This window comes from Leptodactylus fuscus, chromosome 1, assembly GCF_031893055.1.
Source record: "Leptodactylus fuscus isolate aLepFus1 chromosome 1, aLepFus1.hap2, whole genome shotgun sequence".
Lineage (NCBI taxonomy): Eukaryota > Metazoa > Chordata > Amphibia > Anura > Leptodactylidae > Leptodactylus > Leptodactylus fuscus.
In genome coordinates, this window is record NC_134265.1 from 44,287,330 (window position 1) to 44,310,712 (window position 23,383).

At 42.9% G+C, this 23,383-nt stretch overlaps 1 protein-coding gene across 7 annotated transcripts in view; it reads right to left on the reverse strand.

Annotated features, from left to right (window-relative positions):
• Positions 1-23,383, reverse strand: part of PDE4D (phosphodiesterase 4D) — a 919,557-nt gene that overhangs the window by 201,532 nt on the left and 694,642 nt on the right. The window contains exon 1 of one of the 7 annotated variants that reach the window (XM_075269767.1): positions 7,060-7,383. The exons of 5 other annotated variants lie outside the window; for them this stretch is intronic. In XM_075269767.1, coding sequence (XP_075125868.1) covers positions 7,060-7,148 — 89 coding nt within the window. In that variant the 5' untranslated portion in view covers positions 7,149-7,383. Of the gene's footprint in view, positions 1-3,454; positions 3,487-7,059; positions 7,384-23,383 lie in introns of those variants that run through there. One more of the 7 variants, XM_075269771.1, reaches the window with a different exon arrangement.

Here is a 23,383-nt window from a genome sequence, read left to right on the forward strand (position 1 = left end):
GCTCCCAACATATCAGATATGAATGGCCTATCCTAAGTATAGAACAGAAAAAAATTCCTGCCCAAAAATTCATGTGGAAAAAATATTGGTAAACAATCTCATTACCTTTTTTAGTGTTACAACTGTTACGCGTTTACAAGTCTTACAAATTTGTAGTTGACACACACAGTCCAGTCACATTAATGTCACCACTTGTCAAAATCCAGAATACCCACCTTTGGCAGAGCGGACCGCTGCGACCCGTGCAGGAAGAGAGGGGATGTTGTGATGATGTCACTGGGATGTTGAGCCATGCCAACTCCAGTGCCGCGGCCAGTTGCGCTAGGTTACGTGGTTGAGCATCCATGGTGCAAACAACCCGATCGAGGTAGTCCCTCAGATTCTCAATTGGTTTCAAGTCCGGGGAATTTACTGGCCAAGGGAGTGCGGTAAACTCATCCTGGTGCTCCTCGAATCACGCACGTACACTACGAGCTTTATGACACGTCGCATTGTCGTGCTGGTAGATGCTATGATCCTGAGGAAAAACATTTCACATGTAGGGGTGAACATGGTCCGCAAGGATAGATGCATACTTGTGTAGATCCATCGTGCCTTCCACAATGATGAGTGCACCCAGGTGGCTGATGACACGTGCCTTCTGCCATTAGTTATTTAACGTTCATGTCAAAAGTAGGCGGTGGTCACATTAATATGACTGGACTGTGTACATAGTAAAGCTTATACCATTTAAAGGGAATGTCCAATTTCAGACCAATATTAAGAGACAAACGTTACAGTTTGAAAAGAATGAAAAGTTGTACAATTTTCCAATACATTTGCTGTATCAATTCCTTATAGTTTTCTCAATCTCTGCTTGCTGTCATTCATTCATTCATATATAGTCCATGGTCATGTGATATACAGTCCATGGTCATGTGATGGACACACAGGTGCACTGCTCGTTACCAGGCAGATGTCTGATTACTGTTCTGTGACTAGAATAATATGTGCACCAGTGTGTCCATTACATGACCATGGACTGTATATCACATGACCATTGACTGTATATCACATTACCATGTACTGTATATCACATGAGCATAGACTGTATATCACATGAGAATGTACTGTATATCACATGACTATAGACTGTATATCACATGACCATGGACTGTATATCACATGACCATGGACTGTATATCACATGAGCATAGACTGTATATCACATGAGAATGTACTGTATATCACATGACTATAGACTGTATATCACATGACCATGGACTGTATATCACATGACCATGGACTGTATATCACATGAGAATGTACTGTATATCACATGACTATAGACTGTATATCACATGACCGTAGACTGTATATCACATGGGTATGTACTGTATATCACATGACTATGGACTGTATATCACATGATCATGGACTGTATATCACATGACTATAGACTGTATATCACATGACTATAGACTGTATATCACATGACCATAGACTGTATACTACATGACCATGTACTGTATATCACATGAGCATGTACTGTATATCACATGACCATAGACTGTACATCACATGACCATAGACTGTATATCACATGAGCATGTACTGTATATCACATGACCATAGACTGTACATCACATGACCATAGACTGTATATCACATGAGCATGTACTGTATATCACATGACTATGGACTGTATATCACATGATCATGGACTGTATATCACATGACCATGGACTGTATATCACATGACTATGGACTGTATATCAAATGATCATGGACTGTATATCACATGACCATGGACTGTATATCACATGACTATGGACTGTATATCACATGATCATGGACTGTATATCACATGACTATGGACTGTATATCACATGATCATGAACTGTATGTCACATGACCATGGACTGATTTTTATCTACTGGAAGTAAGCAGAATGAATGACAGTAAGCAGAGATCTAGAAAACCCTGAGTAAATAAGACAGAAAATATATTGAAGAATTGTACAACTTTTTATTATGCAAACCATAACATTTGTCTCTCAATATTGGTCTGAAAGTGGACAATCCCTTTAATGTTCTCTGCATATCTATATATCATAGCTTAAAGGATAGCAAGGTTTCATGTTAAACGTATTATTGTAAATTTTTTGTAGTTTTTTATTTTATTTTATTTTGTCTCTACAATTTGGAAAAATAGAAAATCCTGCAGTTTTCACTCTGGCCACTATGCCACTATTTCTGTAGGAATTTTCTTTGTAGCAGTCACCTCACTTCTACCAAAGACAAGGCAGGATTACAATTGAAGATAATGTCTCTATAAATAACAGTACTGACACGGTATTGCTTTCACGCCTGATAATAGATGATGTCAGGGCTTATTTATTCCCCCTCCCTGCACACAGCATGTCTAGAAGACATAGACCTCAAAGACTCAGCTCCAGTCTAATGCTTCCTATAGCCATGTGACTACTTTAAAGCATATCACTAAATGCTGTTAACAGAGCAGTGGAGAAGCTCAGGCAAGATGGCCGCTCCCATAATCATACATAGAAATTAGGATTCAAAGTGATTATCCAGTTTAAAAACAAAACAAAACAAAAAAAACATGCACGTGGGCCGAATAACAGGATGCATCAATATAAAATACATCCTAATATATATCCTGTTTAAATTCGGCACCGTTTATCGAATTTATCTTCAGGTCAATGGTCTTAGCTGTGACATTTCTCTCATTACCCTTCCCTTTGAGCAGTTCAGCCAGCAAAGGAAGCATCACAGCACCACATGATCCCGTGGAAGTGATTTATGACCTGTGATTTTATTGCAGAGGAGAGTGGAGAAGGGAAGGGTACAGAGACAGATGAATCATGGGGAACTTAGTTCATCCACAGAGTCACTGCATGTAAATAATAGTGATACAAGAAGAAGCAAGTAAAATAAAATCAAGCAAAGGGTACACAAGGGAGCAGTGAGGATTTTGCACTGCTGAGGATGTATTTGCAGATAATTTTTGGAAACTGGATAACCCCTTTAAAATACTTGCACAGCATTAGATAAACATGGCTACTTCCCTCCTAAAACAGCGCCACAATTGTCCTTAGGTTGTGTCTGGTATTGCATCTCAGATCTATTGAAGTTAATGGGGCTGAATAGGTGTTATATATTTTTTTGGAGGATGAAGGAAGCCATGTTTTTCAGGAACAAGTTATTTAAGGCATTGTCAGATCTATCACTATTTACCTATCTACTGTAGACCCTTGTCCGATCCCAAAGTGATTAAACTTGGTATACCGATTATCGTTATCGTGTATACAATAGCCATTACATACATATCCACCATGTTTCACGTTCACCAATCCCAAAGTCCACTAAACAAGAAGTTGACAGTAAACTGCACAAAAACCACAAAATAAGGGGGTGAAGTCTAAAATACTAGGTAAAGAAAAACAGGTTCTTACCAGGCTCCTGAAGAAGGCTTGAGTGAACTGTACACACAACTATAGCTAGATAATAGAAAATACAACATACAAGGCTTCAAAAAGTTACAAGTGGACCAGGAATTCTGCAATATCTGTACAGAAACTAAATATCTATGTACAAAATAATGGACTACAATGTTCTCCTTCAGGCCAAGGCCCTACAATTTGAATATGCGGCAAAAAATGCTGCATATTACAGTATCTGCAAAGGGGAAAGGATTCTGGCTAATCCCATCCACACCTTGCAGAAAAAATCTGTGGCGGAAATGCTGCGATTTCAGAAACTTTTGCATTTTTGTAAATCGCGGCAGGTCCAATTATACTTACGGAAACGGTGGTTTCTACATAGGTATAATAGGGACAGAAAGTTCCTAGAGGAAATTTTTGCAGACTTTTTTTTTTGTGAGCCCTTAAGCTGGGTTCACACGGGGGGTTTTTGGACTGGATCTTGACGCGGAGGCCGCCTCAGGATCCAGTCCAAAAAACGGCTAGTCTTGACTGGATGCCGATGCAGTGTATACAGTGCCCCTGCATCCAGTTGCGGCATTCCACTCTGGATTAGATCCGAATGAATGAATGAATGAATGAATGGGCCTAGTTGGGAGGGAGTGTCGGACCGTGGATGTCCGGGGCTGAATCAGCCACGGAATCTGCCTCAAGAAAGGGCATGTCGCTTCTTTTTTCCGCAAGCGGTTTAGCTCAAGGAAAAAGGAACCCATTGATTTCAATCGGAGGCGGTTTTTTGAGCCGTATTTTGACGCAGATTCCACGTCAAAATCTGGACCAAAAAACCCCATGTGAACCCAGCCTTATAGGGCTCACAATCTGCATTTTTCAATATCAATATGTCTTTAGAGTATGGGAGGAAATCCACACAAACACGGGGAGAAGATACAAACTCCTTGCAGATGTTTTGTCCTTAGCAGGATTTGAACCCAGGACTCCAGCACTGCAAGGCTACAGTGCTAACCACCGAGCCAATGTGTTGCCCCTTTGCAGACTTCCTGTGAAAAGCACTGTGGAAAAAACACAATGCATTTCTGCCGCTGGCTTTTCCACTGTTTGACTGAGGCTTGCTAAGTGGGGCCTTAGCCTAAAGGGGTTTTCTAGGGGGAAAACAATGATGGTTTGGATTATACATTATGCTACACTATACTATAATATATACATACAATATTTACTATACTATAAGGCTGGGTTCACACTTGCGCTTTGTGACCACTGGGGGATTCCGTCCCCTATTCTGCTTGAAAAATGCGGAGAGAAAAGTCTGGGTTTCCGTTTTTTGGGTCCCCAAGCAAGCCAAAAGAACGGAAAGCCAAGTGCAGGTGTGAACCTAGTGTAAAGCTATATTGAAGCATATTTGGCAACACTTCCTGGCAGTCATCCTGGTGAAGAGTGAATTGGCGGCAGCCATGCCCCCTTCCTGTGATACCAAGCCACCATTTTGTGATGTAAGCAAAAAAATCTGCCCCTTTTTGTGATGTGGCTGGCAAGTGACCAGCTGACATAGGGATTAACAGAGAGCCGCCCAGGCCTTCCTAGAGTCCCGGGGGGGTTTCTCCATATTTCCATATTTCATTAACCTCCTAAACATTTCGGAGAGGGTTGGTAAATATGTGCTAAAATAAGCCATGGGGCATAAATTGAGTGGTTGTGCAGCAAGTCCCAGAAGCCATAAGGTGCCTTTTCCCCAAATAAGGGGGCATTCACACGATGTAACGCGGAGCTGATTCTGACATGATAACTCATGTAAGAATCAGCGCTGAGTCCACATGTAAATTACGTGTGGCTTATTTTGGCACCGGAAAAAAACGCTTCCTAATTAGGAAGCTTTTTTGGACCGTGCCGCGCTTTTTAGAGCTTTTTTTGGAGCGTTTTTTTTTTTTTTGTAAAAAGCGCTTCAAAAAACGCCAGGCTGTACCCCCCCCCCTAAGGTGAATGGGCTGAAAAAACGCATTGCGTTTTTTTCCGCACTTTTTTTTGCAAAGAAAAAGCGACAAAAAACGTGCGTTTTTCGCCTCCCATTCACTACTATTGCATTCTTCAGGCGGAAAACGCCTGAAGAAAGGTTATGTCGCTTCTTTTTTTCTGCTGGCAGAAAAATCTACCTAAATCTAATGAAATCAATTTGTAAAAGGTGGGTTACCTATTTAAAAGGGTCATCTCAGTTTTTAATTCTCAAAATAGCTAATCAATAAGATATGGCCTCATACTCGGGACCCCTACTGATCAGCAGTTTGAAGAGTTGTGGGAGCGCCGTGATCCCCTCACTATTTACATCGCACGCTATCAGTTTTATAGCTAGCATTTGATGAAATTACATACTGTTCTCTTAGGACGAAGCTATAATAAGATCACATGGTCGTAAAACAGACAGCGTGCAATGTAAATAGTGAAGAGGTCGCGGCCATTGCACTACCCTTCAAACAGTGGACCTCTGCTATTCTCTTATTTATTATGCTCAGTGGTCATGTGATCCTCTCCGATTTTGACCCGGTGAGTCCTGGCATGGGAGGGAAAGGGAACTAGAATGATATAATAGAGCACCGCAGATAAGACCTCATGCACACGATCGTAGTTTTGATCCACAAAAAGTACTCATTCATTTCTATGGCCCCATACACACAAGTTTGCAAATTATGGAGCATGTCGTATTTTTGTCCGCATTTGTGACAAAAATAGGACCAGTGTAGTGGATCTATACAAGTCTTTTTGTGGATCTGTGATTGCAGATGACATACTGACATGTTTTTGCGGATTGTGGATCTGTATTTGCAGACAGTAAAACCACTACGGTCGTGTGCATGTAGCCTAAGTGAATATAACTTTTTTTTATTGTAGTTGTTTTACAACCACTTCTGCCATCCCTGATTCTCCTAATATTCCTAAAAACCAAAACAAAATCTGCAACAAAAAAGCTCAGTTTCTGCAACTTGGGGCCTCAGCCTACGTCTACATGCAGCAAACCTGTTGCAAAAAATTCTGCAGCAGAAAATGAATTCCTTCCATCCATGAATGGGGCGGTTTCCTCATCAAGAACATGGATTTTTGTAAGATCTACTCAGATAAATAGAACGGTCGCATCATTTTTGCAACAAATCTGCAACCCTTAAATAGCGACATAATACTGCCATAACACGCATATTACTGCAATTCCACCCCATTCTGAATACTATGTCTAATCTTCGTGCTCCCGGGGTTCAGGTGTCTGAAGGCCCCAGACGACTACATTCAGAGCCCATTCTGCAGATTCCGTTCAGTGTCACAATGTATAACATAAGGCGGTTGTATTACATTACTGACAGCTACCTTCTGCCTGTTTAAGCCTGTCCGTTCACTAAATACTAATCCATGTGCTGCCCTACGTAACAAGTGAATACACATCACAACACATATTTACATCCGTCTACTTTGGGAGGAATACCTGCACTTATGGCCTATTAATGGCAATACGATACATAGTGTCGTGGAGAAAATACAGTATAGCCAAATACGTATGTCACTAGGACCTGGTACTAAGCTGGGAAACTCAATGCTACAAGCACAGGCGACACCAGACACAATATGTTAAATATAGTTACCTGTAGGATTTCAGAAACCTCAATCTCATCTTAGTTCTGGGCGACAAGCGAAGGCCGGGGGCTCCGGCTGAATCCCACAGGAAGGCCATGAAAAGGGCAATGTTAATGCCGAGTGGAAAATAGGATCCAGATGGTGACAAAAATAAATAACCAGGCAGGCATATAGGGGGTGCTGTGCAAAGATCATAGAGCCCTCTTGACGTATGGGGGGATTCTGCTGGTACTCATGTGCCAGGGTAAAATTCCGGAGGTTTGCAAACACAGAAGAGGCGGGATAAGTGGGATTTCCTGCTGAGTGACACCTGCCCTATAGGAGCCGTCACACACAGGGTTCTCTTCTACATTGAAGTGGGAATCTCTGTCCGGCTAAGTCTGTTTATCTGTATACAGAAATAGCACTGGGGTATAACACGCCGCACGTGCTGCAATTTGTTAATATGCCTGGACGAGGGCACCGGGTTAATAGAAAGTAGCGCAGGGCTGGCATGTAAACACAGACGGATTATCCGTTACCTGAAATGTATTACATGGACAATTGTAATATAAGCGGTGTAATCTTATAGGCTCAAGATAATCTGATATACCAGTACATGTCAACTGAATAAAAAGTCTGCAAATAAATGGTGGCAAGCTGCAATACCAGACAAAGCCAGCAGACAAGAGTGGTGCTGTTTTTAGGGAAAAAACACACCTACTTCCCATTCTTATAACCGCTTTAAAAAAGACCTGTCCTTTTACAGGCAGTATAGATCAGAAAATGCCCTCAAGTCAAGTTTAGTGAATATAATAATAATAATAATAATAATAATACATTTTATTTATATAGCGCCAACATATTCCGCAGCGCTGTACAATTAGTATATGATATATAGTTCATGTAGTTATGTTAAAAACTGTAATGTTTTAATTTGATTGCAAAAATTGCATCCCTGTACTATAACAATTCTGAAGCATTATTTCTTAAAATTCTGCAATGTGTTGTTCCTCTGTTATTCTTGCTGGAAATATATATATATATATATATATATATATATATATATATGTATATATTCAAAATCAGAAGCAAGGGGTGGGAAGTTTGGAGTCTGAATGGAGTGTCAGTACACACCTCAAACATTCCCCTTGTCAATGGCGTATATCCCTACACAATAGCACAGCCATCACTGACTGGACAGTATCAGGGTATATACATCCCAAACTAACACAAAGTGATCAATTATTTTAGAAATTTCCAGGAGGAATCGCAGAGGAACAGCACAAAGTTTTAGATAATAGCAATAGGGAGGTGTGCTGCTGCATGCACAATACGCAGATGATCATTCTTTACATAGAAATGGTTTGCAGGTGAGACCTATGACCTATATATATATATATATATATATATATATATATATATATATATATATATACAGTGGGGCAAAAAAGTATTTAGTCAGTCACCAATAGTGCAAGTTCCACCACTTAAAAAGATGAGAGGCGTCTGTAATTTACATCATAGGTAGACCTCAACTATGAGAGACAAAATGAGAAAACAAATCCAGAAAATCACATTGTCTGATTTTGTAAGAGTTTATTTGCAAATTATGGTGGAAAATAAGTATTTGGTCACCTACAAGCAATCAAGATTTCTGGCTCTCACAGACCTGTAACTTCTTCTTTAAGAGTCTCCTCTTTCCTCCACTCATTACCTGTAGTAATGGCACCTGTTTAAACTTGTTATCACTATAAAAAGACACCTGTGCACACCCTTAAACAGTCAGACTCCAAACTCCACTATGGTGAAGACCAAAGAGCTGTCAAAGGACACCAGAAACAAAATTGTAGCCCTGCACCAGGCTGGGAAGACTGAATCTGCAATAGGCAACCAGCTTGGATTGAAGAAATCAACTGTGGGAGCAATAATTAGAAAATGGAAGACATACAAAACCACTGATAATCTCCCTCGATCTGGGGCTCCACGCAAAATCTCACCCCGTGGGGTCCAAATGATCACAAGAACGGTGAGCAAAAATCCCAGAACCACGCGGGGGGACCTAGTGAATGAACTGCAGAGAGCTGGGACCAATGTAACAAAGCCTACCATCAGTAACACACTACGCCGCCAGGGACTCAGATCCTGCAGTGCCAGACGTGTCCCACTGCTTAAGCCAGTACATGTCCGGGCCCGTCTGAAGTTTGCTAGAGAGCATTTGGATGATCCAGAAGAGTATTGGGAGAATGTCCTATGGTCTGATGAAACCAAACTGGAACAGTTTGGTAGAAACACAACTTTACGTGTTTGGAGGAAAAAGAATACTGAGTTGCATCCATCAAACACCATACCTACTGTAAAGCATGGGGGTGGAAACATCATGCTTTGGAGCTGTTTCTCTGCAAAGGGGCCAGGACGACTGATCCGGGTACATGAAAGAATGAATGGGGCCATGTATCGTGAGATTTTGAGTGCAAACCTCCTTCCATCAGCAAGGGCATTGAAGATGAAACGTGGCTGGGTCTTTCAACATGACAATGATCCAAAGCACACCGCCAGGGCAACGAAGGAGTGGCTTTGTAAGAAGCATTTCAAGGTCCTGGAGTGGCCTAGCCAGTCTCCAGATCTCAACCCTATAGAAAACCTTTGGAGGGAGTTGAAAGTCCGTGTTGCCAAGCGACAGCCCCAAAACATCACTGCTCTAGAGGAGATCTGCATGGAGGAATGGGCCAACATACCAACAACAGTGTGTGCCAACCTTGTGAAGACTTACAGAAAACGTTTGACCTCTGTCATTGCCAACAAAGGATATAGAACAAAGTATTGAGATGAAATTTTGTTACTGACCAAATACTTATTTTCCACCATAATTTGCAAATAAATTCTTACAAAATCAGACAATGTGATTTTCTGGATTTGTTTTCTCATTTTGTCTCTCATAGTTGAGGACTACCTATGATGTAAATTAGATGTAAATTAGACACGCCTCTCATCTTTTTAACTGGTGGAACTTGCACTATTGGTGACTGACTAAATACTTTTTTTCCCCACTGTATATATATATAAATATATATGCTGTATATATTATATATACAGTATATATCAGCAGCACACCTCCCTATTACTAGCAGACGGCTATCACGGCCCCAGGGACCAGCCATAGAGAGGTCTGATCTCTCGCTGCAGCCTCCTACTGTGAGGGATTAAGCCTGAGTGGCTGTTTTCTGCTGGAATAATCCGTCTGTGAGTATTCGGAATGGTTTGCACATATGGTATCGCTCTCGCTATACTGCACCTTGTTGTAGCATGTGGCACAGACTTGTGTATTTTTCAGCTTCCCGACACAATTATACTTGAGCGTAATCCACACAGAATATAAATGCTCCGTCTGACAAGAAGATGAAGTGTTTTTGGATACACTGAGGATTCTGTTCTAAATTCTTAACAAGACGTCATTCTGCTACTTGAGAGATCTGCGGTTTCTGTTAGTCCCATACATTGAGTGGTTCTAGCTGTCTGCTCGCCTGACGTGTCCATTGTACTAAATCACTGTATCCCACAATATATATGCATTATGCTGTTCCTCTGTTATTCCTCTTAGAAATTTCTGAATGACATGACTACTAGTTGGCGATGTGTGTGTGCACAGTGTGACACTGTCCAGTCAGGGCTGGCAGACCTACAATGTGGGGGGATGTTTCTCTCCACTATCCATAAGAAGGGAACCACTTATAACACTTGGTTCATAGTCCAAATTATTGAGATGGATGCGCTACTTGACCCAACATCCATCACCAGTGTCTTGGCCCCATTATCGGCTTTCACAGTGCATTTGCATTGTTGGTTGAAGTTTTATGTTACAAGTATTTCGTGACTAAAGCTACTGGTGCACACCATGGCGGAGGCATACAGTGGCATTGAAAAAGTATACCAAGTTCTGTATCAATGGAGGGTAGACCCTCAGAATCATCTCCACTGGTGCGCCAAGGAACTCAAGCCCGACACTGATGCTAAGGCAGAAAATATTCTCAGGTCATAGGAAGAGCCTGCAGGAAATGTTGCGGAATACAGATCTGTATATAGTATATATATCATTCAGTGGTCATGTGACTACATTATACATGACGGGTTTATGGTACAGTATAAATAAATTTCACAGCTGAAAGATTTAGATGTAAAATAGTGTATATCCAGGGTCAGGACACGGAGAACAACATGTCTCAGTGACAAGAAGCAGCAGGACCAGCTCCTCCGGCTCACACCATGGATTCTCTCTTTAAATCATTACATATAAACCTGCCAACACAGACGGTCTCATCGAGGTCAGGAACATAAGCTCCTTACAATTAAGATGATTCTGGAGACGTCTTAAGCCTTGATTTCAAAAACTGTATCTTGCGGCTCGTACGGCTACTAGTCACCAATAATTTACTGTATACTACCTGCAGGATTCTGCAATCTAACACTGGATTTTATGGAAAATAGGAAATAGCAAATCTAAATCGGAATATTGTGATGTGTGTGCAGGACAGGAGAATCTGCGACCAATCCGATCTACATACCATATCTTAAAGGGGGTCTACCACCTCCCCAAGCATATTCAATTGGCACAACAGAGCACATTACAGTGATACACACTATACTTCTGTTATATAAGCCACTTGTGTAGTTTGGAAAAAAAAAATCTTTACAGTTTTACGCAAATAACGCATTTGGTGCACTGGAGGCGGGCCTTTAGCCCTGGGAGCACTGCTCCGGCCACTTAGACCTCTATCATCTCTTGCCTCTTATACCACTTCACTCCTTACTCCTTCACAGTGCCATACACTGTCTTGTGGTTGTGCATGGTATTGCAGTTCAGTCCCATTCATTTGAATAGGACTTGTAAAAAGGTCATGTGACTGCTGAACAAGACATCACTGGCCTGTGAAGTGTTAGCAGCACTTGCCCAAATGTTGAAACCTCTTCAAAGCACTGATCAATGTTGTATGTCGGACCCTGCCAATCTGATATTGATCTGTAAATCTCTTCTTCAATTACATGTCTGCTCACACTTGTCATTTCTAAAACAACCCTCCCTTCTCTATCTGACTGCTACGGAGCTCAGGACATTCTTCCTGTCAAAGTTACAAGAAGTTCCTCCTTAGCACATACTTGTAAGTCAGATCTGGCACACTTACGTCTTATCAGTGTTATGAACAAGATTAAAAATGTGTGCCAATGCAAGAGATGACAACTAGTAATGGATATGGCATCTACATAAAGTAGTCTGCAACCCGTGACCCCAGCCATTGTGCAATCACCTGTCCTGGACCACCATATACACTGCAGACTGTACCAGCGTGCTGGAATACGTCATGTCCGACAGCTGCACAGCCAAAGGCAATTCAAAATTGGGAGGAAGTTACTGCAGGCAAGGGACGGGAGAGTATCTGTAAATGGGCCACTATGGACGCTGATCCACTAGCCACAGGATAGGGGATAAGTGTCAGATCATGGGGGTACAACTTCTGGGACCATCAGTGATCAGGAGAACACAAAACATATCCTGTCCATAGAGTGCACTTGCATGACCGGTGCTCGATACATTTCTATGGAGCTGCCAGGATAGCAATCTCCTCCTGCCCATAGAATTGAATGATACTCCGGCCACACAAGGCACTTCATATACAGGCGGATTCAGGACTTCTGTTCCCTGTTCTCCTGGTTGCTGAAGGTTCCAGGACTTGGACCACCAGTGATCTGACACTTATCCCCTATCCTGTGAATAGGGCATCAATTCGTAAAAGCTGGATACCGCACTTAATGGGGTGCTACACTTCTGTCCATTTGGCCGAGGGTCCAACAGTCTCCATTCGGGTCCCCAGGATTTCTTTACATTCTGCTGGAATCCATCAGCCAATCAGTCCGCAGAACAGTCAGGGTAAGTTCACACAGTTTTTTTTGGTCAGGGCTTTGAGGCCGTATTCGCTTCAAAACCCTGACCATAAAGACGACTCCCATTGAAATCAATGGGAGCCGCTCAGGTCTTTTTTCCGGGAGCCGTTTCTTCTGGCTCCCAGAAAAAAGAAGTGAGGTGCTCATTCTTCAGGCTGAGTTGCCTCGCGATTCGGCCTGAGGACACTCCCTCCTCCGGACTAGACTCATTCATTGGGCTTAATCCGGAGCAGAGAGCGCAGGTGGATGCTGATGCAGTGCACCCGCTTTCAGTTGCAGCTGCCCGGTTTTTGGATCGGAACCCCGTGTGAACTTACCCTCACAGCTTAGCCACTGATTAGCTGATGTGCTCCTGTATAGGGCAAAGGTCAGGAAGACCGGGGATCTGAATGGAAACTCTCAGCAGAATCCCCGTTGGAACGGACAGCGCAGTGTATACTGCTTGTTATTTTAAAGAGGACCTATTGGGGCACAGGCAGTTCTATATACTGCTGGAAAGCTGACAGTGCGCTGAATTCAGCGCACTGTCGGCTTTCCCAATCTGTGCCCCAGGTAAAGAGCTATCGGTCCCGGTACCGTAGCTCTTTACAGTCAGAAGGGCGTTCCTGACAGTCAGTCAGGTACGTCCTTCTCCACAGCAGCGCCTATCACGCTGTACAGTGTGAGCGGGGAGGAACGCCCCCTCCCTCTGCTCACAGTGCTCGTCCATAGACGAGTGTTATCAGGAGGGGAGGGGGCGTTCCTCCCCACTCACACAGTACAGCGCGGTAGGCACTGCTTTGAAGAAGGACGTTCCTGACAGAGTGTCAGAAACGCCCTTCTGACTGTAAAGCGCTACGGTACCGGGACCGATAGCGCTTTACACCGGGCACAGATCGGGAAAGTCAACAGTACGCTAAATTCAGTGCACTGTCGGCTTTCCAGCAGTATATAGAACTGCCTGTGCCCCGGACCATGAAAGGTCCTCTTTAAGCCTTCCTAGGCGTTATAAAATAAGAAGTTTAACCATCTTTTAGGGTCGGTGAATTGATAGAATTCAGAAAACCAAAACTTTTTTATTTTTACAACAGTGTAGCTGATTGATGGCTTGTATTTTGCGATCTATGTGACACTATCCCATAACACATGTTTGGAATGACTATTATACATCTATTTTGACAGTTTTTACATTATAAATTTACATCTTTCACCGTATAAAATCATTTTATTCTTATTTTATGGGCCAGTACAATTACAGTGATACAAAACATATTTTTCTTTTTTACACATCTTGCACAATGTGAACACTTTATTGGAAAAAAATTGCTTGTTATGGGACACCATGATCTGAGAGACAAGCTGTACTTTTCCTTGATACCATTCTGGGTCACATATTACTGTTTGATCGCTTTTTATGCAGTGAGATAACCAAAAATCTGCATTTATGGAGTAATTTTAAAGGGGCTCTATCATTGGGACAAGTCATTTTTAGATAAGCACATCCTTGCATAGCCTTTAGAAATGCTATTCCACACCTACCTTTTGTATGTAAATCGCCTCAGTAGTTTTTGAATGAGCCCACTTTTATTCATATGCTAATTAGCCTTCTCTGTGCACTCCGGAAGTGTCTGTGTGCACACATAGAGAATAACAGAGAGTGCTCACAGACACTTCTGGAGTGCACAGAGGACACTAGGTACCATATGGATAAAAACTAGAGATGAGCGAACACTGTTCGGATCAGCCGATCCAAACAGCACGCTCCCATAGAAATAAATGGAAGCACCTGTGACGCCGGCGTCACAGGTGCTTCCATTCATTTCTATGGGAGCGTGCTGTTCGGATCGGCTGATCCGAACAGTGTTCGCTCATCTCTAATAAAAACGGCTGATTCAAAAACTACTGAGGCAATTTCCATACAAAAGGTAGGTGTGGAATAGCATTTATAAAGGCTATGCAAGTATGTGCTTAGCTAGAAATGGCTTTTCCCAATGATAGAGCCCCTTTAATCTTCCCAGGCTATAACACAATAATGGTCAGCAGGAGACACCCAAACAAACCAAAATTACTATGCTTTATTTTTAGTTGTTGGAGGATGAGCCACAGAATCATGTTATCTGGTGGGCCTAAGGAACTTCAGTCTGACACTATGTAAGGGGGCAGTTTTCTCCTATAGCTGGGGCTTTTAAGGATGCTCCAAATACTAAATGTGAATGTCCTATCTGAGATATATCTATATATACAGTACACATTAATGCATCCACTGTAGGGTGAGAAAAACAAAAGCTCTTCTGCCCCTAGTTTTCTAGATGTGTTTGTCCTGTAACAAGTATCCCCGTTACAGTACCTGCCATTGAATTCTCACAGTTCTTGCAATACATGCCCCAAGCGCCTGCCACCCAGTATTGTCTTCTACTGATCTCCCCATCAAAGCCACAATGCCATCCTATTGCTTGCCCCACATTCACACCAGACTGCATTATAGAGGGTCAGACCTTATGAGAATCATTGGTGCTATGAATGATATAGTTTGGGATCCTACTTGAGGATGGCTCAGAAGCTCAGTAGACTCAGGGATAAATGCTTACTTGGATCTGAGGCAGCAAGCTAAAACCTACAAGACACATCAGACTTAATGGTTAAATGTTCTTAAAGGAGTCAACTACAGTAGCTTACAGACAGATTCTAAACAAGGGCACGTCTTTACAGGGAGCACAGTTCTTGGCGGTTTTATTCATGGCAGGGGGACACAGGTTAGCACAACAGAACATAGTCCTTTGTATGAAACTCAATTTGGACATTCGAGTAGCAACATCATAAAGATCACAGACAAGTCCACCTATGCAGCAGAGCAGTGTCCCTTATTTGGGGTGTCAGGTGGCGTCAGTGCTATCCTTATGCCATTCCTACAGATTCCCCTGTACAGCCCGCAATGTCCCCAGAATGTGTGCAACAAATACCATCAAGGATGCAGTTACAGATTTACATAAAGCCCTGCCAATGTCCATTACTGTATAAGGACAGAGAAGCAGCTTTTTCATTCATCTCCTTGTAATAATAAAGACATTGCAGCATTGTGGTCATCCCGCCACTAGGTGGAGACAAATCCACACTAATGGAAAACAATATCTCAATAATTTCCTCCAATATTTCAGAATGAGAAGAGTAAAAATACATTTATAGAATATATTTCCTTTTATGGAAACACAGCTAGCCTATCACACTATCATCACTAACCCTCAGTCCTGTGATTATAACACATGGTGGTGGAGGCGACTACATAAAAATCTCAGGTTATGTTCAGTTTTATTAGATACATTTTTGCAACAAAAATCTCTTCCCTAAATCTGAATGGAATAGTTTGGACAAGCATATGGATTTTTGTAACACCAATAACATGAATGGGACAATCCCAGAAATACTGCGACAAATAGTTTGACCACTAGATGTCAGTACAGGCAATTGTGTTCTTGCTGTCATTCTGACCCTAGCGCCACAGTACAAAATGACATCACTGGAAAAAGACCATGTCTATCTGTTAACCATTGCTTCACCCACCGTCAGGTCAGTATGGCCTATTCCACTGCTAGGATATATAATGATGTCTAGTTCAGTGATAGCGCTTTACTAAATAGTAAATAGAAATATATCAGACAATCAGGGCTGGGGTAGATTTGCACTAGATTTTCGGGTGTTATCGTAAATTGTGAGCCCTATATAGGACAGTGTAGATAAATCTGTAAAGTGCCATATACTTAAGCCAAATAAAATCTACAATTCCCTCTCCTTTTTCTAGGCCCAGACCACCATGATTGTTTATTCACTACATGCAGTGGCGTAACTACCATAGCAGCAGAGGCAGCTGCCACAGGGCCCGGGACATTAGGGGCCCGGTGACAGCCACTACCGCTGCTGTCATTATACTCGGGGGTCTTTTCGGACCCCAGAGTATAATGATTGGCGGACCGGGAGAGGTAAGAAACATAAAAAACACTGTTACTTACTTCTCCACGATCCGTACAGGCCTCCTTCCTAGTTGTCTGACGTCTCGACGGAGGCCGACAGCGTAGGAGTCGGGGGACAGGTAAGAAACAGTAGTTTTTTATGTTTTTATTCCCCCAGGTCTCTGATTATTATACTCTGGGGTGTGAAAAGACCCCAGAGTATAATAATTGTTTATGGGTGTCCACAGTGAGGCATAATACTGTGTGCAGGGGCCACTAAGGGCTCGTTCACATCTGGGTCGTCGGTCCTTATTGCAGGTTTCCGTTTCCTGCATAAAACAGATGCAGGAGACGGAAGCCTGCAGGAGACTTTCTCACCCATTCATTTGAATGGGTGAGAAAGCTGTCCGGCCGTGCGCGGCAGTGAGCGTTTTGCGCTCTCCGCCGCGAAACCGGGTTTTATAATCCGGACACAGAGTCGGACATGCAGTACTCTGTGTCCGGATAAAAAAATCCGGTTTCGCGGCGGAGAGCGCAAAACGCTCACCGCTGCGCACGGCCGGACCCGGTCTGTGGTTTCCGTCTTCTGGCATGCAGAAGACGGAAACCACAGAACGGAGACCCCAGACGCAGGTGTGAACCCAGCGTAAGGGACATAATACTGTGTGCAGGGGCCACTATGGGGTAAAATACTGTGTACAGGGACCACTATGGGGCATAATACTGTGTGCAGGGGCCACTATGAGGGATAATATTGTGTGCAGGGGCCACTATAGGGGATAATACTGTGTATAGGGGCCACTATGGGGGATAATACTGTGTGCAGGGGCCACTATGGGGGAAAATACTGTGTACAGGGGCCACTATGGGGCATAATACTGTGTGCAGGGGCCACTATAGGGGATAATACTGTGTACAGGGGCCACTATGGGGGATAATACTGTGTGCAGGGCCACTATGAGGGATAATACTGTGTGCAGGGGCCACTATAGGGGATAATACTGTGTACAGGGGCCACTATGGGGGATAATACTGTGTGCAGGGGCCACTATGGGGGAAAATACTGTGTACAGGGGCCACTATGGGGGATAAAACTGTGTGCAGGGGCCACTATGGGGGATAATACTGTGTGCAGGACAGACTTGAGTTAAAACGTTCTACCACCAACCCAATGATATTTCAACACTTGGACCCCGATCAGACAATCCAGCAGCCATCAGGCAAAGCAAGCTATAGCGAAGAACAAAGCCGGAAGTAATAGGAATGGAGCTGCGGTACTACGACACTACCACTACACCATTGACAGAGACTACAGCTTTGTGCCTATTACTTATATAGAAGCGGATGTGCGTCTGGTCCTGTTGTTCGCTGTAGCTTCCTGCACGTGAAGGCTGCCAGATCAACTAATCGGTATGGGGTACGGGTGATAGACCCCCATTGTTCATATTCTGTGCATAGGTTTGCAATAGGTCATTACCAGCATAAAAATTATTAAAGTACTGGAAACCCCTTTAATGATGCTGCTATGTGGGCCCTTGGCCATGGCGGCGGTAGGGGTAAGAAACATATTCTCAAATAATGGTCTCTATATTATTATTATTATTATTATTATTATTATTAGTTCCATTCCCTGTCATATCAGGATCATACAGCTGCTTATACAATCCTGGAAGCCCGGGCATTGCCTTGCGTCACATTAGATTTTACCTTCCCTATTGCCCCTTTGTCCATTACATCTAGGTCTACGGTATAAATAATGCTTGTATTCATCCTACCTTACAGGACTAGACAGTAGTATTGTACACTGCCGTGTTGCTCACTTACCTGTAAGACACAAAGAAGATACAATTAGCATAAATGTGATGTATAATATGATGGCAAATACAACTTTATCATAGTCTTGTCTGCATTATAGTATATACAATTACAGGGGTCATCCCAGGTATTATTCTAATACCAATAGTTCTATAAGGCTGTCAATAGCTGGTGTGTTTTGCTTTTATGTGTCCACCTTGTTGTTTCTAATCCAGGTTGCTGGAATTGGGATAAAGTGTATAAAACCACTTATAATGAATGAATGGTACATGTGAATATAAGAAACTTTGTCATATATCTTATTAAATAAAGCGGTTTCCTTTTCCCCTTCTCAGGCTTATTAAGATCTTTTTTATCTTCACTCACTCCATTTGTTTACATAGAATCCCTAACTGTATCCATCTCACACAGAACTCTATGGAGAGAGGAGGGGGCTCTTTAATGATTTGTTGCCTCTTTCTGTTCAGTGGTAGCCTGTTATCTTTAAGGCTAAGGCCCCACTGGGCTAAAGCGCTGTGGGAAGAACCGCGGCGTGAACGCATTGCGGTTCTTCCCGCAGCGCTTTCAACAGAAAGTTCACAGAGTGTTCCTCTGCGGACTGTTATAATTATATCTATAGGAAAGCCGTCGGCTTTTACGTAGATATAATGGACATGTTGCGATTTTCTAAGCCGTGATGGTTTTGGAAATTTTTTCCACAAAGTTAGTATGGGATACGCATGAATTCCATCCACTTTGCAAGTACTGTAAAATGCTGCGATTTTTACCAAATCGCGGCATTTCCGGCCAGTGAGGCCCCGGCCTAAAGGTCATAAGATTCCCTCAATTACAGCGTAGTAGCTGCAGTTATTTATGTGCCTCTTCCTTCTCTCCCTACCCTCTCCATAGACTAATATGTAGACTATAGATCAGCTTGATAAATGGAAGAGGAAGCATATATCTTAAATCACAAATATATCACAAAATTTCTAATATTCACCCATATTAGTCATGTATTCAAAGTTAGCTTATAATTGGAAGTATACATTAATATCAGTCTCCTTCCCCCTCTGGCACTTGAAAATATAATTCCTTCATACTGTCACTGCAAAAGGAGTCTTCTCAGTTATACTATATGCTACTCTGCTCCTTCCTTGGCAAACAGGACAGGATTTTAAAGCAAACCGCCAGTGTCCGTATGCGGCCTCTCCGTGGTGAAACGTTTTTTTTTTGTTTGTTTTGCATGGACACAAAGTTCTGCATTTCTGACTTTGTGTATGTGCAAAATAAAAACTGTTTCACTGCGAAGAGGCCGCATACGGACACTGGCGGTTTGATTTAAATTCCTATTCAAATGAATGGGCTTTAAAACTGACCGCCGGCAAGCCCTCACCTATGCAGTTTTTCCGGGGCTTAGGACGGAAACGCCACGGGCGCAAGCGTGAACGTCCTCTAAGTCGTTTCATAATAAAAAAAAATTCAAATCAAACACTGGCCCTGGTGTGAAAGAGTTAAATATACGAATATGATGACGTTTCAAGAATTGTATGTTCCCCTGAACATAATTTATCAAGAAAATGAAATATGTCAGCCTCTCTGAAAAATAATACCGTGCACTGGTTTCACCTCCGATGAGAATGCTTGGAAAAAAAATTTTTTTTTGAAATGACATCAGTTTTCTACACGCAGAGGCTGCAAATTTTTGCCTCTACAAAAGTTTCATCTTCTCTTTTTACATCTAATTGTCTGTTACCAGATCTACAGTCTGTACAAGAGCAGGAAGGCCATCGTAACACCTGATCCAAGTTCATTCTCACTTTCTATGTACAGGGCACATGAGCACTTGGGAGTTTTGTTTTCTAAACTCTTGGATCACCCTGGAGCCAATTTTCTGATATACAAGACATAAAAAGTCGCAATTGTTTGCACAAATTCTGGGCAAAAAAAAGCAACTTTAAAAATTTTGCACTGCCGTTGCGCTTTCCTGAAAAGGAGGCATGGCGAGGGCGGGCAAAAAGTGGGGGCCATGGAGGAGGCACGGCACAAATATTTTATTGATTGCAGCTATTTTGGGTGTGCATGCATCTTGCTGCAGGGGGGACATGTGTCCTACAGTTTAGCTTTATTATGTGCACTTGTGCTAGGTTCACACGTGGAAACCCATGGACCCCATTGACTATAATGGGGTCTTCTGGGTTTTCGCTGAAAATGTCAGAGAGAAAAGTCCTCTCCTCCTTTAGAATGTAGGATGGTGTCTCATACGTTAGTGTGAACCTAGCGTTAGACTTGCTTTCACGAGTCAGATATTTGGACCTGCACGGCTCTACTTGAATACTGAAACTAGGGCAGTCCTTGTTCTTGTTTTATCCAGCGTCGACGTTTACATACCAGAATTACGTAGCCCGTGCACCTACCTACATAAAGTACCACCAATGATAAAACAACTTTTCATAAACAGCTTCTGTCTCCATTAATGAGAATACTTTCTCCCTCTTTGCGCCTTTATCACTAATAGAACCCTTATCCTGAGAAGAGATGGGCTGTCAGCCTCGTACACAGATCCAGTTGCTTTCCCTCTAGCAGCCTCCTCCCCCTTCCCTCTCCATAGATTTCTATGTCAGCTCTAACTGGATCTGTGTGTGAAACAAGTGGGCTGCGGGTTTACTACAACTGTACAGTAAGCATAAAAGTAAAGTTTAGGACTCATGGCCAGCTGGAAGAAAGCAAGCTATTCAGACATACATTACATAGTACAGTTTATTTAATGGACTAAGCATTTTGGGGCAGGATTAACCCCTTAATCAAAGACTTTGGTCACTTTGTATACGAAACCAACCCTGCGGAGATGGCAACTTCACATTTTAAGGGCTCCTTCACACGGGCACCAAGGGGGCGGATTATGGCGCGTCATCCATGTCATAATCTGCACCCTCACAATGGTTGTCCATGTAGACCGCCAGGCTACTTTTTTCCATGAGCGGCATGTTGCCGCTCACGGGGAAAAAAAGCGGCCTACCAGGTGGCAGCAACCTCCGAGGTCAGCCCATTCATTTGAAACTGCTCCAGAGGGGGAAGCCACAGCTTCCAACAGTTCGTGGCAGGCGGGTTTTGACCCGAGAGTGACGCGGCTCTCCGCATCACTCTTGGTTCCAAAATCCGCCCCCGTGTGAACTTAACCTAAGGAGTAACTAACAGCAGGGTGCCCCAACATGCTTCGACTCAGCTCTTATTGAATTCAATTTGCATTTCCAACAGATAACTGATAACCAATTCAACATGATAGGCCATCAGTATCCGGTCGATGGAGGTCTGACACCAAAATCCTGCACCGTTCGGTTGATCTGGGTGCCAGAAACTACTGCTGTAGATGGGGCCAGAAGCAACTCTGCTGCTAGTCAAGTAAGGCCTGGTTCACATCTGCATTCGATATTCCGTTTGGGGAGACCACTTGGGGACCCCCTGAACAGAATACCGAACGCATTGACAAGTGGTGAGAAACAAAAGCACATTGACCCCATAGACTATAATGGGGTCCGTATGTCTTCCGTGCGGTATCCCCACCAGTCATGCAGAGAGGAAAGTACTGCATGCAGATGTGAACCTGATTCTCAATAGGCAAATCCTATACAATAGTCTAGCACTATCCTCAGGTTATACCAGCTCTGTCCACTAGAGGTCACTAGTGAAAAGACAAACATCATTATCAGCGGGAATTGATCACTTCCCTTTTTAATTTCCGGTTCATATTGGAGCTAAATATGTGACCAATATTTACAAAAGTCTCTCCGTCGCTGTAATATAAGCTTATATACGTAAAAATAGAGGCCATCTAGCTCCAGCTATCCTTCCTCTTTATTATTTGCTCTTGTATTTTTAGCTTTAAGATGTTAAAATGGATTTTCAGACGTGTCAGGAGCGCGGCCAACGTAGAAACCCACAAGGTTAAAAGGATAATGGATGACAGAGCTGCTGCCTGAAGAAAGCATTAAAGGGGTTAGCCACGATTTAGGTTTTTATGGCCTATTCTCAGGATAAATATCTGATCATGGAGGACTGACAAATGGCCGCTGCAGGGATCAGATTTATGGGGTCACTTTCAATGCCCATACTGTGCCCAGGAGAGAGCTGGAAGTAGTTCCATTCCATGCCCATAGTGGCGAGGCGCTGCTACTGCAATTCATCTGTCAGACTTCAAGGACAGTTGAGCTGCAGTACCACCGACCGGCCACTATACTATACCGGGAATGGAGCGATCTGCTTCTGGCCTTGTATCGTCGAAAGCTCCCTGTACAGCAGATTGCTACATAAGTCAGCTGTCGCCCCCATGATCAGATATCCTAAATATAGTCCATAAAAACTTTAATCTCGTCGGAGGACTGGAACAATGGATAGGCGGAGCGCTACAACATCCGTTACATACGCTCTTTTAAACTAAAAACTGCCAGATGAAAAAGTCAACTTTTCGTCCAGAGATTTTCGACCACAAGCATTCTGTAGGCAACAAGAACAATTGTCGATCTTTATCAATCATTATGGTAAGATATTAGGTCTTAGGGAACAGTGATCAGAAGATGAGTGTTTCTCATCCCACCTGTTCCCGATTTAGCGAGACAGTCCCAGATTCCGGGTCATGTCCTGCGGTCCTGGTCAGTGGGAGGTATGTCCTGGATTCAACTCATCTGCGTCTGGAGAGTCCTCA